Source organism: Microchirus variegatus (assembly GCF_963457635.1).
Source record: "Microchirus variegatus genome assembly, chromosome: 8".
Taxonomy (NCBI): domain Eukaryota; kingdom Metazoa; phylum Chordata; class Actinopteri; order Pleuronectiformes; family Soleidae; genus Microchirus; species Microchirus variegatus.
Genome location: NC_139809.1, coordinates 889,082 through 913,023, shown reverse-complemented (window position 1 = coordinate 913,023; position 23,942 = coordinate 889,082). Strand labels below are relative to the sequence as shown.

General features: G+C 40.3%; 1 protein-coding gene across 1 annotated transcript in view; it reads right to left on the bottom strand.

The window, feature by feature from the left end:
• The window catches only part of fgd4a (FYVE, RhoGEF and PH domain containing 4a), a gene marked incomplete at its 5' end in the record, with an annotated part of 48,568 nt that overhangs the window by 5,820 nt on the left and 18,806 nt on the right, over window positions 1-23,942 (bottom strand). The window contains 7 exons of the mRNA XM_083893649.1: window positions 75-231; window positions 497-642; window positions 745-834; window positions 3,467-3,884; window positions 6,588-6,810; window positions 7,317-7,457; window positions 19,454-19,537. Of these exons, the coding sequence (XP_083749775.1) occupies window positions 75-231; window positions 497-642; window positions 745-834; window positions 3,467-3,884; window positions 6,588-6,810; window positions 7,317-7,457; window positions 19,454-19,537 (1,259 nt within the window). The remainder of the gene's footprint in view (window positions 1-74; window positions 232-496; window positions 643-744; window positions 835-3,466; window positions 3,885-6,587; window positions 6,811-7,316; window positions 7,458-19,453; window positions 19,538-23,942) is intronic.

Below are 23,942 nucleotides of genomic sequence, written 5' to 3'. Positions count from 1 at the left end.
AAACAAGGATATTGAGAAAAACAACACAATGGTACTTTCCCGCTGGAGGTGCACAGTATTCCTGGTGACGGTACCTGTATCTCCTGAATGATGGCTTTGAACTGCGGAGAACGGTCAGAGTAATGTTTCAGCAGCTCCATGGCCTTGTCGAAATTCTTCACATACTCGGCGTACATTTTGAGAAAAGGCGTGAGTTTCAGCAAGATGTCACCGATGCGAGGTGTGGACGCCCTACAGGCAGCAAGAAACGGAGGTCAGTTAGTGGCATAAAGTATCTGTTGCGTTATGTATTTTAAGTTTTTTGGATGTGCAGAAGCTTTATCCAGCATACATAATCATATACACTCACTGCCGCTTTATTAGGGACACCTGTTCTTCAGCTTGAAGACCACACTGAGTGCCACTCCTGTCACTTTATTAGCTATCTTGTGCACCTAATAAAGTGGCCGGCGTGTGTATTGTAATGTATTTACTGTTGTCCATGTCGGCCACTCACCATTCTCCCATGCGTTTCTCCAGATCTGGCAGCAGAAACTGTCTGTGAAAGGTGTTGATGGAGGAGATGTTGGAGAAGATGTTCTTCACCACGTCCACGGGGAAGGTTCCCTTGTTTGCCTCCTCCATTAGCTTAGCACAGAACTCCTGAACATCCACACATGCAGACGAGGTAAGATGTTAAATTAGAAAAAAAAGAAGAAGTTAAAAGGAAAACACATTCATGTCAAGGTTTCTTGACTTTCATACCTGGTCCAGCAGATTCAGTCTGGTCACGTAGGCCTTTTCCGTCTGCAGGAGCTCGCTGGCAATCTTGAAAAGCTTCTGCTCATTTGTCTCCTGGAAAAAAAAAAAGATTGCACATTAGTGCGAGTATCAGTGAATTAGTGAACAGGTATGAAGTTTGCAGGCAGGGCAGAAAGACCGCTTCAATAAAATACTTTTACCAAAGCTTAGAGGAAAACGAGACATTAAAGTATTTCACCACAGTGAATTACATTAAAGGAGACATATTATACCCTATTTCTCTAAGTGAACCTAGTTCCCTGGTGTCATAATGAACATGTCTGTGACATGCTTTGGTCAAAATACCATAAGGATGAAGCACCACAGCAGTTCAATCACCCTGACAAAACAGCCCTGTTCAGAACACTCTGTTTAGTAGCATCTCTTTAGGTCCACCTTAAAGATCCACCTTAAAAAAAGGTAGAAGAAAACTTAAGGGACAGGAAATGGCATCAGCCACAGAGGCTACTGGGAGCTAACAGCAGTTAGCATTTGGAAAAGTGATCATTAGCAGGCTCTAGCAGACACATTGCTGTCATATATAACATGTATCCACCGGAAAGATAAATCCTCTGAGGCTGGAAGTTTGTGTAGAACTCTGTGCTGCACTGTGGAGCCAAGAATAGAACTTTTCGTGGACTTCTGGTTTTCGGATACTGTTACCCTCACCAGCACTCTCGTGTGTTTTACAGACAAAGCAGAGCTCCACGAGACAACAATTCCAGGAATTCAGCGCATTGTGACGTCTCAATGAGTGCAGAAGTCAACATCACGTGTTTTATCTCCTGTACTTAGATGAGGAGGACCACAAAAACATGAGTGAGTCATCTTCCTTCACACTTTGCTGACTGATAGGACCTCCAGAGTCCCAAATATAAGGATTTAAATGATTAAAAAGTTGATTTAGCATAATATGTGACCTTTAATAAGGTTCAGTATGAGCTGAGAGTAATGCAGAAGTGCAGGATAAACCAAACACAGCTCGTGATTTGGCTTCATCTCAGTTTTCATTCCCAGTTCACCACTTCATTGTCAATGGCTTCCTGTCTCTCTGCAGGTTCCTGATTTACCTCACGTGTCTTTTTAATACTGAAAATCTCACCATACAAGAATATTTCATACAGCCATCGCAGCGTGAACAGCGGAGTGAATTATGTGATGTTTCATGTTCATTATTCTTTGTAAATCAATCATGATTCTGCTTTAAGGTCAGTGGTTTGACCCTAGCCTTCTTTGAAATGCTTTAACAAAGTTGTGCGTGTGTGTGTGTGTCGTCAACACTGGGTTGATAATTCTGGGCTGAGCTACAGTGAACATGTAGTGTAGTGTGTGAGGGGGCATCAGAGCAGGAAATGAAGAGGGGAAATGACGCAACACAGACACAACTAACAGCCTAACAGCTCTGTGAGAGAGAGGCCAGTTGAACTTGACACATGGATATTTCAGAGTGATCACATGAGCAATAATATGATGAAGTTTGACACTTTACTGCCACAAGGACCAGGGCAGAAAAAGATCTGATGGAAGCAGCCTGACATTTCTATATATACCTTTTTCAAGCATACATTATATTATATATATATATATATATATATATATATTATATTAGAACAAGCAAAAATGCAAATTCTCAAATTGTGGTCGGTGGAGGATTAGATTTTTAGTATTTACACATAGTAACCACTTTATACTTATACTGCTCTACATGATAATAATCTGATAGCCTGTCAATTTATTTTTAAATTCCTGGCTTTTGACCTTAACATTTATTCTGTGATCTCCGGGCATCCGGATAAAAAGTGACAATTATCCACTCTTACAAAAAGTGAAATTGTACTTGCATTAAGCACTGTTGCATTGTGTCTAACACTAACACTAAACATATGCAGTAGTACATAGCAGTAGGTTATAAAACAACGTACTGCATCGATCAAGTCAAGTTCTAAGCTTTGTTTTTGTGGCTCTTTGTTCGAAACTCACTATAAAGCTCAGCAACGCCGTTCTTTAAGTCTATTTTAAACATGGACTTCACCAAAAGAATTAGAATAAGTACGTCCAACACTTCTGACGTGACTGAACAAACAGATTAAATAAGTTAATCAGGTCCAACCGAACCAACACAAAGAGCAGGAGCGCATGTTAACTGAAGATCACTTTAAACAGAGTTAATAATCTGATTAAAAATCCAATACCTGCAACAAAGCCACTCAAACCTAATCAGGACTGATGCATTAAGAACAATCACTAAAGATAACAACCTCTCTCTAACTGAAGTATTCACAGTACAACAGTTCAGATCAATGTTATTAAGGCACCGCTCTTGGATTCCCCTCGTCCACTCTCTTGAGACTGTGTGGTTGAGTAGAACCTGAGGTATTTATAATCTTCAGACAACAGTGAGCAGCACAGGCTTCAGAACGAGGACGACGCTGAAACACGAACTCAAACGCTACAACGACAACTGTTCAACCGCCACAGAAAATAACTCTTCTCAAGAGACGCACATCAGTGAGGAGTGACACACACACTTGTAACTCTATCTGGACTGACCCAGAACCTACAAATCCCAGAATATAAATAAATCCTGACATTTTCTTTTTTACCAGTGTAGCTACAAATAAACCACACACACACACACACACACACACACACACACATCAATATGAAGAAACCATCCAGAACGTACCTTATGATCAGTGCTCACTTCTTCATTTTTGTGCTCACTCTCAGTTGCAGTCACACTGTCTGTACTCTCAGAGTGACTCTCTGCATCAGTCCTGTTTTTCTCCAGAGGTGAATGATCCTCATTCTGTTCCTCACTCCCGTCGCCCATATCTCCATTTACCAGCTCCTCGGTCTCTATCCTCACACTCTGATTCTCCGATTCCTCCTTATCCTCCTTGTCCTGCTCCATCTGCCTCAGCACACCGTTTGCCGCCGGTTTGTGCTCATCCTGGTGCAGCGTGGCCACCGGGGAGGAGTGGTTCTCCTGATTCCTGTCAGCCGGCTCCGTCTGCTTCTGGTAGGGCCGATGGGCCGGGCTGCAGTTATTCGACCTGCTGATGGGTTTGAGCGGTGAGACGTCTCGCTTGTTCTCTGTGTTGCTGAAATGAAAGGCAAAAGGGGGAAGTCGGTCAGCAGCACAGAGCAGAGCGCAGGAATAGTTCCCTACCAACCTCCCCCTGAGACCACAGTTTACAGGAGTAGCTGGTGCAGCCGGGAACGTTGAGCCGAGAGAGTGGCCGACATGATAGTGAGCAGACGGCTTTTGCACGTGGGTGTGAGGGTTAAAAATAAAACAGTAGAGCACTTCCTTATATCTTATGAGGATGCAGACAGCTGTTGTTATGCAGAGGAAATGTGGTGCACAGAGGGGGAATGGGGGAAAGGTAGAAGGAGGAGGAGGAGGAGGAGGAGGAGGAGGAGGAGGAGAGGTACGACTCCCCAGAGTATGATTGATGCTGTCCTACTTCTATATGCCTTGTATATTTTTTGCCGTAACATCACTTTCATTCTTCGCTCAATAGAGAATTAAATGGTAAAAGCATCCTGCAATGTTTAACTACAGCACAGGAATGGAAACCAAATTTATACACACACACACACACACACACACACACACACACACACACACACACACACGTACAATGTCACCATTCATCTCTTCTACTTCCTCTACCAGGGTTAGTACAGTCCAGCTGTTTCCACATTAAGTGTTTCTCCAGACGTCCAGTGTTACAGCTTCTATATCTCAGCTGTTTTGTTGATCCTATGTTTTAAAAACTGGCATCAGATCAGATCTAAGCGACATGTCCAGCACTGACAACTTCAGCAGACACAAGATAAAAGACTTCTTTAATCCAAAAAAGTGCTTTTCAAAGGTTAAAAAAAAGGGAGAATTTTCTAGCCGTTGCATTGAATGGGTTTGTCCAGTAGAAATAGGAAGTGTGTACAAATAGGGGAAGAAATTCTGAACCGTCTGCCACCTGAAGCATTTACATGTGAATAAAAAAAATGCATTAGCAGGAAGGAGATTTTAACATTGTGTCTCAGTAAACAGCACAGAACCTGACTGCTGCTCCTGCTCACATATCAAAAAGCGCAGTGAAGTGTTAAAAGCAGCAGTTTTAAAACAGGCTGAGCAAGACGAGAGAAACAAACACAGTCATGTGCCAATCGACAGGCAACCAAGTGTCATGTGAACCAGATTAGTATATTAATAGGCTAATTCTGTTCTCAGAAGCCGTGGGCTGTTTTCTTCCCTCCATTCAAGGCCACTAGAGGGCTAATCCCCCCCCCCCCCCCCCCCAGAGCATGAATGGAACGCTCTGGTTAACCTCATTTCATAGTTGAACAATGTGACGACAGGTGTGAAGAAAAGCCTGAGATCTTGGTCAGCTAAGATTTAGTAATTGTGCTGGTAAGTAAACGTCAGACGTGAGTTGCGTCATGAGGGCGTAAAAAAAGGAGCTTTAGTCGACGACTGCTGAATATTTTTTGTGCTTTACTGTATGAGCAGTTGGGACAAGGGCACCATTGTTGTGCCCCCTCATCACAGAGAGTGGGCCCCCCTCACGTATCCGGCACTGCAGATACAATCAAAACTAAGCATGGCCTTAAAAAAAAAAAAGAAGACAAAATGATCTGTAGAACTGCAATAAATGATTGATTCATTTTAAATGTGATCAAAGTTATTGCAGTAAATTAATCAGCAATATTTTGACACTGATCTCTTGAAGCTGAATGTTTTCAGCTTGTTGATAATCTATAAATGAATCAGTGATGAAAATAATCATTCACGCGTTGCATTCCTGATGTAATCAGTCTACACTGGTTTGTCTAATTGACGTTTCACTTATTCCCACATTGGATTTCCACTCAGCCCAAAAGCATTTTGTGTGAAAGTACAGCCAGAAGAAAACTCTACGAAACAACACGATCAGAGAGTAAAATGTCTCAAAAACAGCTCCTACCTCGTTCTCCTGGGCTTCATCTCACTACAGTGATTCCTGTCCCACCACTGAATGAGGAGCTGTGTTTCCCCTCGTCTGTTCAAATCTCCTTTCATCCCTTCGCTAACACTTGGCTCGTGAAGCACGGGTTAATCTCTGCTCGCTGCGTCTACGGTTCACGTCTGAGCTACTATCAATGAGTCAAAGCTGAAGACTTTAATAGAGGGACTTCTGCTTTTCCTACTTGAAATAGCCCGGGTAGGAAACATGTGGAAAGTTTTCCGTCATTGTCATTGCAACAGCTTGAATGTCTCTGGTTTCATCATAGAAGCTGTTGAGTGACGCAGTTTTTTTTTTTAGCCGATTGTGACAAAAAAGCAATGACGTATTGAGTCAATGAAAGTTATCAAGCAAACTCAGAGATATTACACAGCTGATCATACACTCACTGGCCTCACTGTTTGTTAACACACACATGTGGCTACTCAGTGGATTTAGTTATGTAGACGGGGTCAAGTGGTCAAGAAGTGAAGCTGAAGTTGATCAGAATGAGGATGAAAGGTGAGTGAAGCTGACACTGATGCTGGGATTTTTACACACAATCATCTTGAGTATTTTTTTTTTTGAGATGAGTCCAAAAACAGAGAAATGATGATCCTGTGTGAAAATACCTCGTTAGGTTTTAAATGACAGAAAGACATACTTGGTTACAGCCAAGTTATGCAAAAGACTTCCTCTGAACACACGTGTTGCCACAAGGTGTCACACCGTGTGTCCTGTGTACCTAATAAAGTGGCTCGCTTATTTCCTGATAGGTTTTTTTTATCTTTTTGAGAGATGTAAAGCGCCCCCTACCTGTTCTCCTCAAAGCGACTGATCAAGTGTGACACTTTGGAGTGTTTCTCCCTGGGCCTTTCCCGCGGTGCACTTGCTCTTCCTCCTCCTCCTCCTCCTCCTCCTCCTCCTTTACCTCCACCTCCCTCCTCCATCCCCCGTCTAAGTGATGGTTTCTTCTCTTGGCTCAGTGGGGATGAAATGACCGTTACCGGGCTCTGAAGGTGCGGTGGCTTTGGAGGCACTGGAGACAAAGAGGTCATGAGAAACATTTAATTGCAGTTTCGACTCAGATCTGAGGGGGGCAGCATATATAAGCTATTATAAGCCACGGACACACAAGCACCGGAAGACTGACTCGTATCAAACGTTTTAAACGAGAGATTAGAGCGACCAGAGAGATCAATTTCTATCAGATCCTGTGATAATGATGTAATGTGTCTTATCTAAATTACAGCAGCAGAGAGAATGGAGCTGCTTTGTGTCTTATCTGCACTGACAAATCATTTACTCGGCTCAAAACGAGGAAGAGCAAAGGTTCACAGGCCAATTCATGCAACTCTATTTGTCAGCACAGCCTCATGGTTCGCTATTGATTGAACTAATTGTCATATAAATCCAGAGTAGTGCATACAGAGACAACATTAAAGCAGGAGAAATCACAATTTTCATGCATGAATCATTGACTAACGTCACTCTCCTGTCTGTGTCTGTGTTTGACAGAGTTTGTCGCGACTAATCGTGACCTACATTCTGGTTTAGACTGCAGCCGAGCTCTGCCGCCAGAGCTTCTTCCATTGACTCCTCCCCTGCTCCTGTCGTTCGACCCTCTGCCCGCACGATTCAGACACGCCTGCACACTGGGCGAACACGAGGGACTGTTGCCCAGAGCTGAAGGACAACGACACACAAGAGAGAGAGAGAGTACATCGATTACAAGATAAGGTAGATGAAGTACATCAATTACAAGGATCAACCATCAATTCAGCATTTGCATTTTTTGCCACAGTCAGCGATAAGAGCGTGATGACGCAGCAGTAGATGAGGGTCAGACCTGTGGGTCCAGGTCCACTGGTACAAACAGATGTGAAACACAAATGACAACGTACAGTTTTAATTAATGATCATTCGGATACATGTTCAACGAGCGTCCGATCTTAAAGGTCAAGAGCGTAACATTGGGCGTTAATTGGCGATATTGAATATAATACCCATGAGTGTATTTGTATGAGTGGATAATTGCTTTTAATTAAAAATCTTTCCAGTTGAAAGAAGCCACACAAACAAACAAGAACAACATATTTTCTGGCATGCGCTGCTCACTGTAGTTACCTGACACACTAGGAAAGGGAGACATGAGCAGAGGAGTCTTTGTTTCAGTCTGCAGACTTACACACTGTACCTTTAAAGGTGCCATATGTAAGAATGTGGCCAAAAACGGTTACTACATTCAAATTCAAAACACCGAGGTCTTTTAGGTTTCCTTTTTCTGACCTAACTGGCAACCCGTGGTTGCTCGGCAGCTGAGACTCTACTGACTGCAATGACTGGTAGACGGCGGTAGGTGGCGCCACATACCAAAACATGATTTCAAAACATAAACATGATTTGCAGTCTGCAAAAAATTTTTTTAATGCAAATATTTAGTCTGTACTGTTGTTGTTGGTGAGTTCAGTTTGTTATATGAACATTATTCCTGAGTCTCTGTGACATATTAGGAGGATTTTATGATTTGTTACATAATGCACCTTTAAAATTAAGATATCGTTCTGCTCTTTTCATGATACGTACAGAGAGATGACACACGCTGACTATGTCTCTGAACCTTGTTTCAGGGTTTGATGTTTGTGTTTGTATGAGAAGCATTTTTAAGTGTAGGTTTTCCTGCTCAGTTACAGGCAGACGATGCACCAATAGTTTGCAGATCACGGAAACTATCAGATAATCCCTGCTCGCTGTGACGCTGTCCAGGTACAATACTATCATGCCAGGCTCAAATGGGTGTAAATGTATCTAGTATATTGTGTTACCAGTGTTGGGTTAATTTAAATTTATTGTAGGGTCATGTGGAAAATGTTATCTTGTAAATAAATATTCGACCTTGTCATAAGTCGCACTGTAACAATCTATCATGTAAACACTGAGGTCAAGTGGCTAAATCTGCTAAATCTATAAATATAAATAAGGTCTGGAAAACTGAAGAATATTAATTATTTTTTCATGAAAATCAATTCTTCATTTCTAGGTTGCATATTAACTATTTTAACACGGTTGTATGTCTTTATTTTATTGACAACTTGTGAATGTCCTGGAGGATCACTGAAAAAAATAGCTTTATCATAAACCTGAGCCATGACCAAATATTAGACAGAGTCACGTTGTCCAGTTAATTATCCGGCTAATAATCCAGTTGGCGATAAACACCAGGGAGTCTTTTACTTAACCAGCTGGACACAGATGGTGCAGGATGAAGGGAACAGACTGTGACCACTGCCAGTGTTGTTTACAGTAGCCTAAATGTACCAGTGTGACCTCTCAGAGCACACACACACACACACACACACACACACAAAAACCACACAGAAACCCAAAATGTCCATATATGGACCTACAATGTGCTCACTATTTTACAAGCTATTAGTCCATTAGTTTCCATTTAGACTGGTCACTTAAATCAGTGTGAGACTCAACCAGAGGCTCTGATGAATGGGTTTGGTGCAGAAATCAATGCAATTTTTTTTTCTTTTCAGGGTAACTTGTAAGGACAAACAGAATGTGTTAAATCTACTCCTCGGAACTGCAGAACAAAGCATGAAGCGTTCAGACCTACGCGTTTGCAAAACGTGCTATTTTCACGTTCTGTTTTCAGTGAGAGGTGCAAAGAGACATGCTCCGTTTTTTTAACCATAAATCATTGAAATCAACTCTTAATATCATCACAGTCTGTCTCTTCATGTCCAAAAATAGCCACGAGCACTTCTACCAGGGAGTACATCATCGTTAAGTAAGCCAACTTTATGCCAGAAAAAATTATCCTGTGAATGCAGCCAATCAAGTGTGAGCAAACAACACATCAAGTTAAGTCACTTTCTGTCTCCAGTGAAGTGAAAGACCAATATTTGCAAGCCTTTGAGTTCAGTTTTGCTTGATTTAAATCTTATTGAATAAGGAGAAACTATGCATAACTTCCACATAACTTCACATGTTATGTGAATGTAATTTGGTCTTAGGACGGGTGTGAGAAAGTGGTTTATTTAAGGTTTATTGCTGAAAGCATCGGTTGTGGCTGGAAAGGCTGATGAGAGAAAAAAAAACAAAACAACTTCTATTAGAGTAAAAGATATTTGGTATAACCTTATGGATGCAATTTGTTTACAAATGCTGTGCAACTATATGCTCAAACTGTACTTGATGCCCTGTTTTCATTTTACCCACAGTGATCTTTAACTTACCAATGTAGAAACAAAAAGAGAAAGAAAATCACCACAGAATCACACAGTCACCGTTTCTATTTTAACAACGTGACCGTAATTAAAGACAACAGCCCGAGCGACTGTGCGACTAAAAATGGTCCCATGCTGTGTTTTGAGGGAGAGCAGACTTTTTAAAATGTGGCCCCAAAATTACCAATCAATTCTAAAGGCAGCCTCAGGAATTCCTCCTGATTATGTGCTTGGCTTCCTGTAGCGGCCACACTGAGAGAATGTAAGAAAACATCTAGGAACAAGTGGCACATCCATATCATAGAGTACACAGAATAAAGTGCTCCATGTATGGCATTTTCTATACTGCGCTGCTGCAGGGGGTCCACTGCTCTGTCTCCTGAGGTTGTTATTAACTGTGTCAAACAGCAGTACATCACGTCTGAGCTGCAGTTTCACTTCAGCCAGAGCAAGTCGTGCAGGTATTTTAAGTGTTCCTGTTCAAGATGAGAAAAGAAAGATGAAAATAGAGTATGCATAAGTGACTGAACATGACAGTTCTCAGTGCAACTGCATGGAATATTTTAAGGCTCTGACTTAAAAAATAAGGCAGTGAAACTCAGAGAGTTCTGTTACAGTAAAAAAAAAAACAACAAAAAAAACTCAACTTCCTTCCAACAGAGTGCTTGCCAGGAACTACAGCTCTTGGTAACACGCACGTTCTGGCATCTTGTCATTAAAAATGGTCACAGTGACACATCACCATGTACAGTAAATTAGAAGCAGTCACCCTGCTGAGCTAATTTGACTCTCCTCCTCCGTGTGTGTGTGTGTGTGTGTGTGTGTGTGTGTGTGTGTGGAGCCCTATGGTCTGAAACATGCTGATGTAAACAAGAGGTGGACAAGCTTGATCCATGTGCAACATGTCAAACCGTCAGTTAATAGATGAGAATCCGCAGTCTGCTTTGCACAGAAACTGAAAAAAAACTTGCTGCTCTAATCCAGGATGTGAGGACGTTACAATTCAGAGTGAGACGTAACCTTTGCCTCTGTCCTTTTCTGCAGGATGGGGAGACCTGCTGTCATGGCAACAAGCCTGATACTTTTCGCAGATGCTGAATTTATTTCTCTCCCGAGTGGATCGAGCTTGAAGGCGTCTTTCGTTCTAAACTGATCTGAAACGGCACAGCGAGTGCGAGAAGGGAGAAAATGCAAAGGTTGTGTATCATTTTCATTGTAGATAAAAATTGATTGAAAGCAGGTTTTGCAAAACATCTAAAATCTCAGAATGAAAGGTATCTCCATTCAAAGACAGAGGGATATCAATCCTGTCTTTAAAAGCATCCACGGCTCCGCAGGTTATATGCACATGGCAGGTTATACCCCCTCCCCACCACCACCATCCACATCCCTCCAGTGCTGCCACTTCAAAGCAGCCGAGGAATGATTTTTACAGCAAATGAGACTTCAGGAATGCATCGCTACTGCACATTTATATTTCCCTTCAACAGAAAACAAACAATGTCTGAAAATAGTGAATCATTCAGCTATAGTGCTTTAAATAGTTTGGCTCCAGGCAGAGCAGGTTCTATTAGTGGATGTAGAATGTGCAAAATAATGTACTGATGATGCATTATTATGACAAATTGTACAAATATGGTATATAATAAATAGAATACTATAGTGCTGTCAATCTGTTAAAATATTAAATTGCAATGAATTGCATGATTGTCCATAGTTAGCTCACAATTAAGTTTTTTTTCAGTTTGAAATTATATTTTTCAAATGTAGAGCATTTAAAAGTATTTTCTTTATGGTCATTTTCAAAGACAAACCTTGTGTAAAACAGTGTTGCAGCTCTACAACAGACACAGTCAGGAAAAAAATTATAATCACAGATCATACGTGTGGTGTGTTTACCACACACAACACAACACCACATTAACTCTGACAGCCTTAATAATAAAGATACCAGCAATGATTTAAGTCCTTTGATTGACAGGCTGACATTTGTCATTCCAGAATCCAGAACCTTTTGTACAATGTTCTTATGAAACAGCACATAATCAAAGAAGTCTTAATGTAGTTGGGCCATTTTAACTCAGCCTCTTGGTTAAGTTCATGGTCAACATGCCAAGAAAGTAACCATCTCTCTGAAGCATTGTCATCATACAGCTGACCTGACCAACGTGTTTTAAAACCTTGGTTTTCTGTCTTCTGTCCCCCCCCCCCACCTGGTTATGTGCATACTGATACTTAAAAAAAAAAGTTCCAGGTAAAAAACAAAAGACACACCTGTATGTGGTAACCAAGTGTGTCTCCACCCTGCAGCAGCTAAAGGAACCCAACAGGGGAGTGTCTGACTGACACAGCTTGAAACTAGACCTGAAGCAACTTTGACTTCTCAACTCTCTGCACTCAGATCACAAGACAACAAATTCTGCTTCTTCAAAAAAAAATCATATGGGTGCAGGGATGTGAGGGGGACAGAGAAAAGCCAATGGATCGAAGAAGCCATAAATGAGGTCAACACAACTGCCATATCCACTCCCTCTTATCACGCTCGACTATTTCACAGACCATAGATTCACCTGCGACTGTTATATCATATCTGAGAAGCAAAGATGTTAAGATCACAACAATCCGCCTAAGCTTGTTTGCATAAATCAGCTTTTTGTTATAATAAAGGCTCAACCAGTTTTTACAGTGTCAACATTGCAACACATTGTCACATCTATCCCTCGCAGATCAACAAAGAGCGTGAAAGCTCAGTAATTAGCAATCAAACACAGTCCAACACAGACGTGACTTTCTCACGCGGAAAGAGGAAATACATTATTTTGTAAGGTTAAAAACCCCAGTGAATGAACTCACCCTGCACTTGAGACAGACAGGAAAACAGCAGTAGAGAGTCTCCTCAGTGAGAGGCCATGCTGAATGTGTGAGTATGAGTGTGTGTGTGTGTGTGTGTGTGAGAGAGAGGGACAGAAAGAGTGTGTGTGTGAGAATATTGGTGGCCCCAAAGAGCACTGAGTTTAGGTTCCATGCGGCGTTCCCAGGCAGCACTGACGCTGAGTGAGTCAGCTCAGCAAGGAGAGAGCGAGCTAAACAAGGCTCCTCCCTCCCTCCCTCTTACACACACACACACACACACACCCTTGTTTTAAGTGGCTTTTCAAACATACATATCAGCGACACACACACACACACACACACACACACACACACACACACACATTCTTGTACTTACTGCATACTGAGGACCAGTATTTCCACTTTATAAATCAACATAATTACAAATATCTACTTAATGAATGACATCTACAAAGAACTACTGGTTGCAGTACCATAAAATGTCTGCAGGTGGAGCCCCAGAGCAGAAAGGGCTGGAATTTTTTTTCTATTTTTTTTTTTTAATGAATTTTTTTTTTCCCAAAATGTGAAAAAATAATTTGACCCAACGTTTGAAATTTTTTTTTTACCCACAATTTGAAAAAAAAAATTGAGCCAACATTTGAAAAAAAAAATTGACCAAAATTTAAAAAAAAAAATTGACCCAACATTTGAAAAAAAAAATTGACCCAAAATTTGAAAAAAAAATTGACCCAACATTTGAAAAAAAATTTTTTAAAAAGAAATTGACCCAACATTTGAAAAAAAAATTTGACCAAAATTTGAAAAAAAAATTTGACCAAAATTTGAAAATAAAATTGACCAAAAATTTGAAAAAAAAAATTGACCCAAAATTTTTGGCCAAAAATTTGACAAAAACATCCTATGTTGTCCAAAATATGATTTTTTTTTCTTTTTTACAAATAGAGTATAGCATGTTTACGACCTAAGGAAGTGATTTCAATGAAAACAAAGTGAGGACCGGCCAAAATGTCCTCAGTCCGTAAAAATGACCTCACTTTGTTGGTTAAAAACCCTCACTGGTCCTCAGTATGCCGCAAGTACAAGAACACACACACACACACACACACACACACACACACACACACACACACACACACACACACACACACACACACACACACACACACACACACACACACACACACACACACACACACACACACACACACACACATCCAGAGGTTCATACAGAACTCTGCAGCTGGCAGGATCTACACATGCAGCATCGACGAGCCACAAATCGACAAAATATTGATGTCACACAGTGATGGTTGTTTTAATAAGATAAATACACAAACTCCTCCAAAACAATTAAGCAAAGCTTTAGTTAGTTTGATATTTTTATATACTTTCTCTGCATCCTCTGGAACTTTACCTAGAAGGAGCAGTGAGCAGCCACATGCCACCACCAATGGGGGTCCGGGTACCTTGCTCAGGGGTACCCCTGCCCTTTGACCCGGTGGGTACTCAAACCGGCAACCCTCCAGTTACAAGCCAAGTTCCCTTTCTTCTCCCTTGGCCATGGGCTGCCCTTTGTAAGAGAGGAAAATAGCAGGGAGTGCCACACGCTAGATCCCTTATGCACGACAGGCCAAATGAAGCCTACAGGCTCTAATAAATACACTGTGTTTAAACCACCGTCATAAAACTTTGCACAGACACTTGTGCAAATATCGAAAGCACCGAAAACAAGACAACTGAGATAAACAGTTTATATAAACAAGTTACAACTTAACTCTTTAAAAGCACATATATATATAGATATATATATATATCTATATATATATATAGATCATGGGTGTCAAACTCTGGCCCGCCGTGTAATTTCATTTGGCCCTTGAGGCAATATCAAATTAACATTAGAGCTGGCCCGCCGGTATTATACAGCGGCAATCGCGCTGAGTTTAACCGGCGATTTGGCGACTTCGATGGTCAGTATAGCGGTATTTTCAAATTTATTAGCTTGTGGAAAAAGTTAATGTTGATATTTACCTCAGAAGGCTGTAAATAGAAAAGAGGCATTCAATTTTTTATTTAAATTTTATTTGATATGCCATTGATGTTTTTTAATTATTATTATTATTATTTGAAACTCGATTTTGCATGTCACTATAAAGTTATATAAGCCTTGCTTGTTCAATATTCAATGCAAAACTAGTTTGGGTCCCTATTAAAAGGTTAATTTGTTCAACCTTGGCCCGCGGCTTTGTTCAGTTTAAAATTTTGGCCCACTCTGTATTTGAGTTTGACACCCCTGATATAGATCTATAATTATGTTAAGACGGAAATGTACCTTTTGCAGAAGTCGGTACTGGGAACTGCGACTCAAGCTTCTCTATGCTGCAGAGCTGCAAGTCAGGCTCAGACGTGCTTGTTCTTTAGAGTAAATGCTGATGTACAGTGTTTTGCATCGATTTTGAACCATCACATGGTTCACATGGGAGAAAAAAAAAAAAAACCTGAACCACCAGAGGAAGCCATACAGTATTTGGAGTCATGTGACTATGACGGGACATTAAGCAGTTCTGTTTTTACTTGCTGTCAGTGAACACAGCAGAAAACACGCAGTGTACGTCTGTGCACACGTTGTCAGAACAGCATGAGGAGAATTGACACTCGTAATTCTGATCCCACTAAACCAGTTTGTGCAGTCAAACTTACATTCCCTTTAAATTCCTTCAACCCACAGGACCCAAGAAGTTCATGCAATGTCAAGTTTGAAATCAAATTCTTCCCACAGTGGAAAAAAACCCCAAAAATAGTGATCAGGACTGCACTGTAATACTCCAGACTCTGTTTTTCACACAGAATCTGACTATACTTGTATCAGAGAGCTGCGGCATCGCTGTGGGAAGGACTGAGTGATGTCATGTTAAGAATGCTTGTGAAATCATCACTATTTCCAGTATCTTTAAAGGGCCACTTCACCCAAAACGATTATTCATTTATTCATTCAGAGATAATTGTGTTATTCGATCAGAGATACAGGTCTCATTCCCACAGAGGAAGTTGAGACTGAAAAAGAAAATAAAAGCCCTGCACTGTTAAGAGTAAAAGATCTGGAAAAATATAATAATAGAAAAACAACTGGCCAGATTGGTTCGAATTAAGCAAACACAGCAGCATTATAATGATTTTATTCTTCACACTGTAAAAAAAAAGTTGAGAAAAACAAAAGATCTCCAGTTTTTAAAAAAGTTCTATCAACTAATATTATTTTGTTAGACAAACTTGTAAGTTAGAGTTGTGCCAACTCACAATTCTCTTTTCAAACAGTTTGGCTAACTAATCCTGTTCAGATAATGTAAAATAAAATTTTTAATTTTGAGTTGGCACAACTCTAACTTACAAGTTTGTCTAACAAATAGAGCTGAAACGATTAATCGATGAATCGATTATTAATCGATTACTTAATTCATCGGCAACTATTTTGATAATTGATAATCGTTTTAAAGCTTTTTTCATGATTAAAACAAGATTTCTGATTGTTTTAGCTTCTTAAATGTGAATGTTTTCTTGCTTTCTTTGCTCCACATAAACAAAGAAATCATTAAAACTGAATCATTTTGGTTTGTGGACAAAACATGACATTCAAGAACATCGTCATTTCCAGGTTTGACAAACACTGATCAACGTTTTTTAACATTTTATGACATTTTATGGACCAACAGATTCATCGATTAATCAAGAAAATAATCGACAGATTAATCGATTATTAAAATAATCGTTAGTTGCAGCTCTACTAACAAAACAATATTAGTTGATGGAACTTTTTTAAAAACTCAAGAGCTTTTGTTGGGCTGTAAACTCAAAAACTGTTTGCAGCAAGTTGCCTTGAAATTTTGAGTTGTCTTTTTTACAGTGCATTTGACCAAGTGGGAAAAAATGGGTGAAACTGCCCTTTACTTATTTAACAATTGAATGCCTTATTCAAACGCTCCTTCCATCTGTCTGCTGTGTTGGCACAAGGATTCTTTCACAGTCACAATCTTAACCACACTCAGTATTTCAGAAACTGCTGATCTATTCAGATTTTCTTCTGCACACAACTATCTATATACATACTGTACATACTGTATATACTGTATATACACAGTTTAAAATATTCAGTGAGCAACAACTCAAAGAACCACAAGTTACAACCAAGGTATAAAAACCATCTCTGTGTACTTCAGTCGCAGTCAATTAAACATGTTTGAATTTTCTTTTGAGCTGAATTTACGCAATGGCTTAGTGTTTACTGACTACTGACTACTGACCCAACTGCAAACACATGTTGCCAACAGCCAGTGAAAAAGAGTAGGTGGGACACAGGAAATAGCGTCAGAAGATGAAGACACAGGAAGTAGCGAGGATATCGAAACAAAAGCAACAGTCATTTGTCGTCCCTGTTTGTTTACCCTTTAATTTGTTTACCCTGTAATCTGTGATTCATCGGGCGTTTAATGTGTGATCCACAGTCTTTTCAGTCGTCTGCTGTGTGTACACTACTCACTGAAAGCTGTGTAGGGTGTTTCCCTAGGTGTCCTATGTACCTAATAAAGTGGACAAGTGGACAAAGGGGAACTTAATTCCCCACTAAAAGACACAAGTGTGGTGTATGTTTTCATTTTAGCACCATGTTTGAAGGTTGTAGATTAGTTGGATAATTACATTTATATGCACTACTGTCACAGGTAAAGTAGGACACACACTCTTACAGGCAGACTGTATAATACTACACACACCCTACTCAAGTTTGGACATAAGTGTGACATATGTGTGTGACACATAAACACACACACACACAAATATGAGTCACACTCAGATACTAACTGTCACTGGTGTGCACAATGACTGGTTTTACTGTGTTTCCTGAAAAATTCATTGTGTTGAACATAGTGTGTAACAGACAATGTGACAGATAACATTACCACCATGCCAGGGATTAGACACTTCTGTTCATGCACCCAGACTTTCTTCAGATTAACCGCCCCCCCCCCCCCCCCCCCCATCCCCTAATCCAAGGGTCAGAGTTAGATTAGGACCCAGAATCGTGGTCACTCTATGCATTACTGTGAAACGCAGTAACAACGGGTAAACGGACATTACTATGGGGTATATGGAGCGGGGGTTGTGACGGCGGTGCATGACAATAGGTGATAAGTGGCGACAGTATGGCTGTGGATAGTAAGTTAAGGCCACATTATACTTCTCCGACTGCGTAATGCGTTATCCGTCTGCGTCACCACGTAGACCACTCGAGCCTTTATACTTCTGCGTCGTGGTGACGGATAGGCGCTGCAATTTCCCCGCCCGATCAGTAGGGGTCGCTGCGCAAGGTTGTTGTGCTTTTGGCTACAGTGAGCAATGGCGTCCGAGAGAGAAAGACTGTTGTTGTTGAAACAGTGGCCGTTTGTCACTTTTCTGTGTCCCGGAACGCAGTTTTAAGATAATTTGAGGCGAGAAATTGGCCATTTAGAGTCTAAACATGTGCTGTGTGTGTTAAGATATGACGTATTTATAGTTTGGCAGCGGCGTTATCGGCGGGGATCAGCTCCGCCCTCTGTGGACGCTCGGTGCTCACTGTGAGCCGGCACAGAGCAGCTTAGCTCGGCCTGTCCTGAGGAACAATCGCAGCTCTTGCCGTCTCCGTTGTCCCTTGACGGAGTGACGGACACTTATAAATATTTCGTGCAGTCGGAGACGACGCAGAGGCTCTACAACAGGTTCTGCGTCGGCAGAGGACTCTGCGTAACCTACGCAGAGCACTTTATGCAGGAGTATAAATTGGGCTTTAGATCGACACTCCCCTGGAAGCAGTGGATGTGTATTACCTGGGTCTCATTCACATGTAAATGACCAGGCACAAAACCGAGCGTTCTGAAAAAGGCTGTTTTGGCAGAGTTATTGAACTGCTATTGTGCTTCATCCTTATGATATTTTGACTAAAGCATGACACAGACATGTTCATTAGGACACCAGGACCTAGTTTAACTTGGGTTAATAGGGTATAATATGGGACCTTTAACTACATAAGAGGACACAGGGGTCACAGAGGATGCAGAGATGGGGGTTGGTTGATGACTGAAAAACGAGGTATAGACTGGAAATAGGAGCGAGAGGTGGACACATGACGATGAGACGGTGAAAAAAAGGTTTTGATCAGACAGAATTAAAGGAAATGCGATACAAGGACAAGCAAAGTAAAGGCAGAGATGAACAGACGTGTGTAGAATATGTGATGGTGCAAACAAAGAGGAGTAGAGGATGACACTGCACATTTGTGACTGTTCTAATGTTGAGTTCAAATGTGCACAGACCTCCCGCTGTGAATAGAACTTGCTCGTCACAAAGCTTGTGCTAGTGTTCTACCTCCCAAGATGAAGTCACACAATCAGCATCAGCACGACCTCAGAAACTAAAAAAAACATCTCACATTTACAAATCTGTGAAAACCTGCTTACTTAATGCAGAGACAATGGCATTTTATAGTAATAATAATAATGAATAGAGGGATGTAAAAGGTAGCAGAAGATGGCTATAATAAGGGAAGGTGAAGCTTCTCACCTCTCGAGTGTTCGATTTTCACTGCCACACATGCGTCGTCATCAGCGTTCTTGGACTGGAAACATGCAGTCTTGTCTTTCCTCTCTGCAACAGCAAAAAAAACAAAAAACATTCATTGTAAAACTTTCATGTGCGACAACTTCAAACACTTTTAGGAAACAACCGTGTTTTATTTAACAGGATCACCAACTGAGTTGATCAGAGGGAGGAGATGAAAATTAGGATGGTGGAATCAGAAAAGTGTGTGAGATGATCTAAGCATCTGCAATTCTTATTTTCCAATATGCTATGAGAGCAGCACATGCAACTGGAAATATTCAGAGCGACTAGAGCTGATTTTTTTACCAAGTATCCATTTGGACTTGTTTTGAGAATGAAAAAGAATATATCACCCTTGGAGACAGGAACTCTAATTAGCCTGTCTGCGATTTGCAACGCACCGTCTGTGGGGAGATCTAATACTCTTTCAACTCAGCCATTTTTATATGCCCATAAAAGATTAAAGGGAAAACGGCAACAGTTGCAACAGCAATGATGGGCTCGCATGAGTATTAGCAAGAACCAATAAACACACACACGCACACACGCACACACCGGCTGAAACACAATTTAAAAGTGCCTCAGTGTGCACAGACACACTGTGTACTTAAACCTGTGCTCTCCCAGTCTCATCTAACACATAGCATCAAAGTTACGAGGTGATCAGTGCAGCTGTTGACATCCAGCAACATCTGAGAGCGACACAACGCGACACAACGCGACACAACGCGACACACCACACAGCAGCAGCACAAATTAAAGATGAGCTGAATTCATTCATCTCCGTTCATCTGGGGGCTTGAGTTAGTGTGCTGGCAAAGTGCTAATGACAACGACAACAAGAACAACAGTGTATTGTTATAAAGTAGGGATATAAATCTTTGGGAGGCTCACGATTCGATTCAAAATCGTTTCTCAATTCAACCGATTCGATTCATACGATTCTCTATTCAAAAATGTATACAACGCATAGTGTGTTAAGGCAAATTATGGCATCAAAACAATAGAGTTTGTATAAGATAATGTGATAATGTGATCACACAAAGGCAAACTTAAGACAAAAGTTAACATTTATTCATTCAAAACAAATGAAAACTTACTGTACAAAAAAATAATAATATAGTAAATAGTAAATAAAAGCTTAGACGAGCTGCCTTTTTCTCCCAGAAGTTAAAAAAATAAACTGTACAAAAATAACACAAACTGATGTTTTGTGTGGTTTTTCAAAATAGAAATTTAGATAAATAAATAAATAAATCGATTTTTGAGGTTTGAATGAATCGATTCAGAATCGTGGATGATTAGAATCCTGATTCCTGTGAATCGACCCCCCCCCACCCCTATTATAAAGGTTACAGCTAGCTTGATTGCTATGTTATCATTTGTATTTAGCAATATGACATTTGGTCTGAATGTTAAAGGTACCATATGTAAGAATGTGGCCAAAAACGGTTACAAAAACGGTTACATTTAAATTCAAAATACCTTTTAGGTTTTGTTTTTTGACTTAACTGGCAACCCGTGGTTGCTCGGCAGCTGAGACTCTATACTGACTGCATTGATTGGTAGACGGCGGTAGGTGGCGCCACATGACGCCAAAACATGATTTCAAAACATAAACATGATTTGCAGTCTGCAAAATATTTTCTTTTAATTTTGTCTGTACTGTTGTTGTTGGTGAGTTCAGTTTGTTATGAACATTATTCCTGAGTCTCTGTGACATATTAGGAGGATTTTATCATTTATTACATAATGCACCTTTAAGTGAAAGTCGAGTTGTTTATTGTAAAAAAAAAAGAAACTTTGGAACAACATTTTCACATTTCCTTTGTCATGGCAGACACAAGTCACAGAAGGAAAAGCACAGGTGTAAATAATCAGAAATGGCTGTGTTCCATTTATCTTCCACGGTTCCCGAGTGCATGTGTTGTTATGCAGATGTGTCTGATTACATTATCACTAACACCTGTGCTTTTTCCTGCTGAAGTGCATCACTGCTCCGGCTGCTGCCTGTTACTGCCATGTATGTCATATTTTTAAGTAACCTTTCCGTGAAACACGGCCTCTCGTGTCCCTCTCATGACACAGATTGATCTGCGACCTATGCTAACGACGTCCTTCTCGCCCTCAGTCGAAACAAGTCCTCGCAGTTTCCTGTTTGGTCACAGTCACGAAGACGCAGCAGTTGCAAGACGACAGTCTAAGCACACAGGTAACTTTACACACAGAGCCACAGAGAGCTGGGTGTCATAATAAGCAGTGTTTGATGATTTGATGGTGAACACTATTTTCTGCAGTGTTTTAAAATCACTTTTAACGATTCAGTGTGTGACATTTAAGAGGGTTAAATACCAGTTAAACACACACCTATTTTACACAAGGTACAGTTTGTCTTTGTTCTGTGAAACTGCAACATATCTGTGTAACAGAAAATTGGTCAGTAAATACCCACAGGTTTGTTTGTGTATAATTGCTGTAGCCTTAGAGCCATTTATTTGTATTTTAAGAGCCTTTCTTAGAATATATAATTTTAGAATATTATACATTATATAAATGAAAAAGGAGGACATTTATTTATTTTCTTGTACAATCTGTAGTCTCACCTTTAAATATCACTAATTCTTACACACTGGACCTAATTTTCATAACAACTGTTTTAAAGGCACCATATGTAAGAATGTGGCCAAAAACAGTAACTACCCTCAAATTCAAAGTACCAAGGTCTTTTAGGAGTTTCGTTTTCTCCGCCATTGTAGCTCAGACGTAACTGGCAACCCGTGGTTGCTCGGCAGCTGAGACTCTTGTTCTATGAACATTATTCCTGAGTCTCTGTGACATATTAGGAGGATTTTATGGCTTTAGATTTATTACATAATGCACCTTTAAAAAGGTGTCTTTTTAACCCTTAAGGTTCTACTCAACCATTTGGTCGACCACACTTTAAGTCACTATATCTCATTAAAAAATGCATCAAGCTGAACTCACTAACACTAAATTAATGTGACTTGTTCTGAATGTTGTACTTTATGAATTATGCAAACCAGGTTTATTATGAACAGACATCTCAACCGTTCGGTGGAGGCCTGTATCTAAAATACTATGGGTCTAATAAGAAAAAAATAATATATATGTATATATATATATATTGATTGTCGTTATTGTTATCACAAGTAAATAAAATAAAATTATAAAAAATGCAAATAAATCATTTTTCCTTTGCTTTTTTCTTGGCCTGTACCTTCAAGGGTTAAAGTTTAAAATGCAACAGCCCCATAGCTGAAACACACAAACAAAAACATCTATTTTACGCAAGGTACAGTTTGCAAAACATACACAATAATGTGTGTATTTGCTCAGATCCAAGACACACACACACACACACAGCTTCAACTGTGAAATGTCTCTGTTACAGAAAACGAGTCGGTGAATCATTTATACCTTTATAAACATCAGCTGGGACATGAAGACATGAAGACAGCCGTCCTGAACTCAGAGCAACGTAATGGAGTGTGAATAATAAGCACATGAAGAAAAGTGGACATACTCAGCATGAGGCCGGAGAAAACTGTCAAAGAGAGGTACACATGACTTAACTGTGTGGATTTATGTGTGTGTGTGAAAGGGGGGTTTAATATCCTGGCTAAGGGATTAAAGGAGGGCTTTCTCCACACACCATCTGGACTCCTCATGACAGACCTGCCTGCTGTTCATTCACACACATGAACATGCCGTACGTAAGTGGAACCCCAATCTGTTATTCAAGTTCCCCATTCAGAGTATAAACGTAAGAAGCTTATGACAAAAAAAAAAAAACCAAACATAATGTACGTACATAAGAGACATTTCTTTACTGACTCTAAACTGTTCAGAACACATCTGCCATGTAATCACACTCATCCTACACCTAATGTTTTCTGATGTGGGGGATGTGGAAACATGTCAGGACTGAACATGCAGGAACACTCGCTACCACCAGATAAGTGACAGTATTCATTAAGGCTGTAAAGGCTGTTAAATAATGGGTTTCTATGGTGTAGGTGTGAGGGGAAAGCTATTTCTATGGTGATGAATGATGAGGCACAGGCTACTGAACTGACCCCATACTTCCTCTTCATGCCTGTCAACTTCCTGTTTTTCATATTTTTACAGTAATATGTGGAGGTGTTTTGGCTTTGAGCAAAACAAAACTAAAACTTTAAACAAACCAAAAGAAAAACGGCAAGAGATTACAGTATGTGCACAAATCCATGTGCACACAATGGGAGTGATGTGAGGCACTGGTCACAACAACCATATCACATCTGCCTGTCAAATGAAGTCTTTCTTCAGTCAAATTGTTGACGAGAGAACAACTAGTCTGAGGGATATTATTAAATGACTATTTAATTTAAATTATAGCGCTGTGAAAACACAAATGAGTCTGTTTCGGTGAAGAACTGTGCTTCCATCG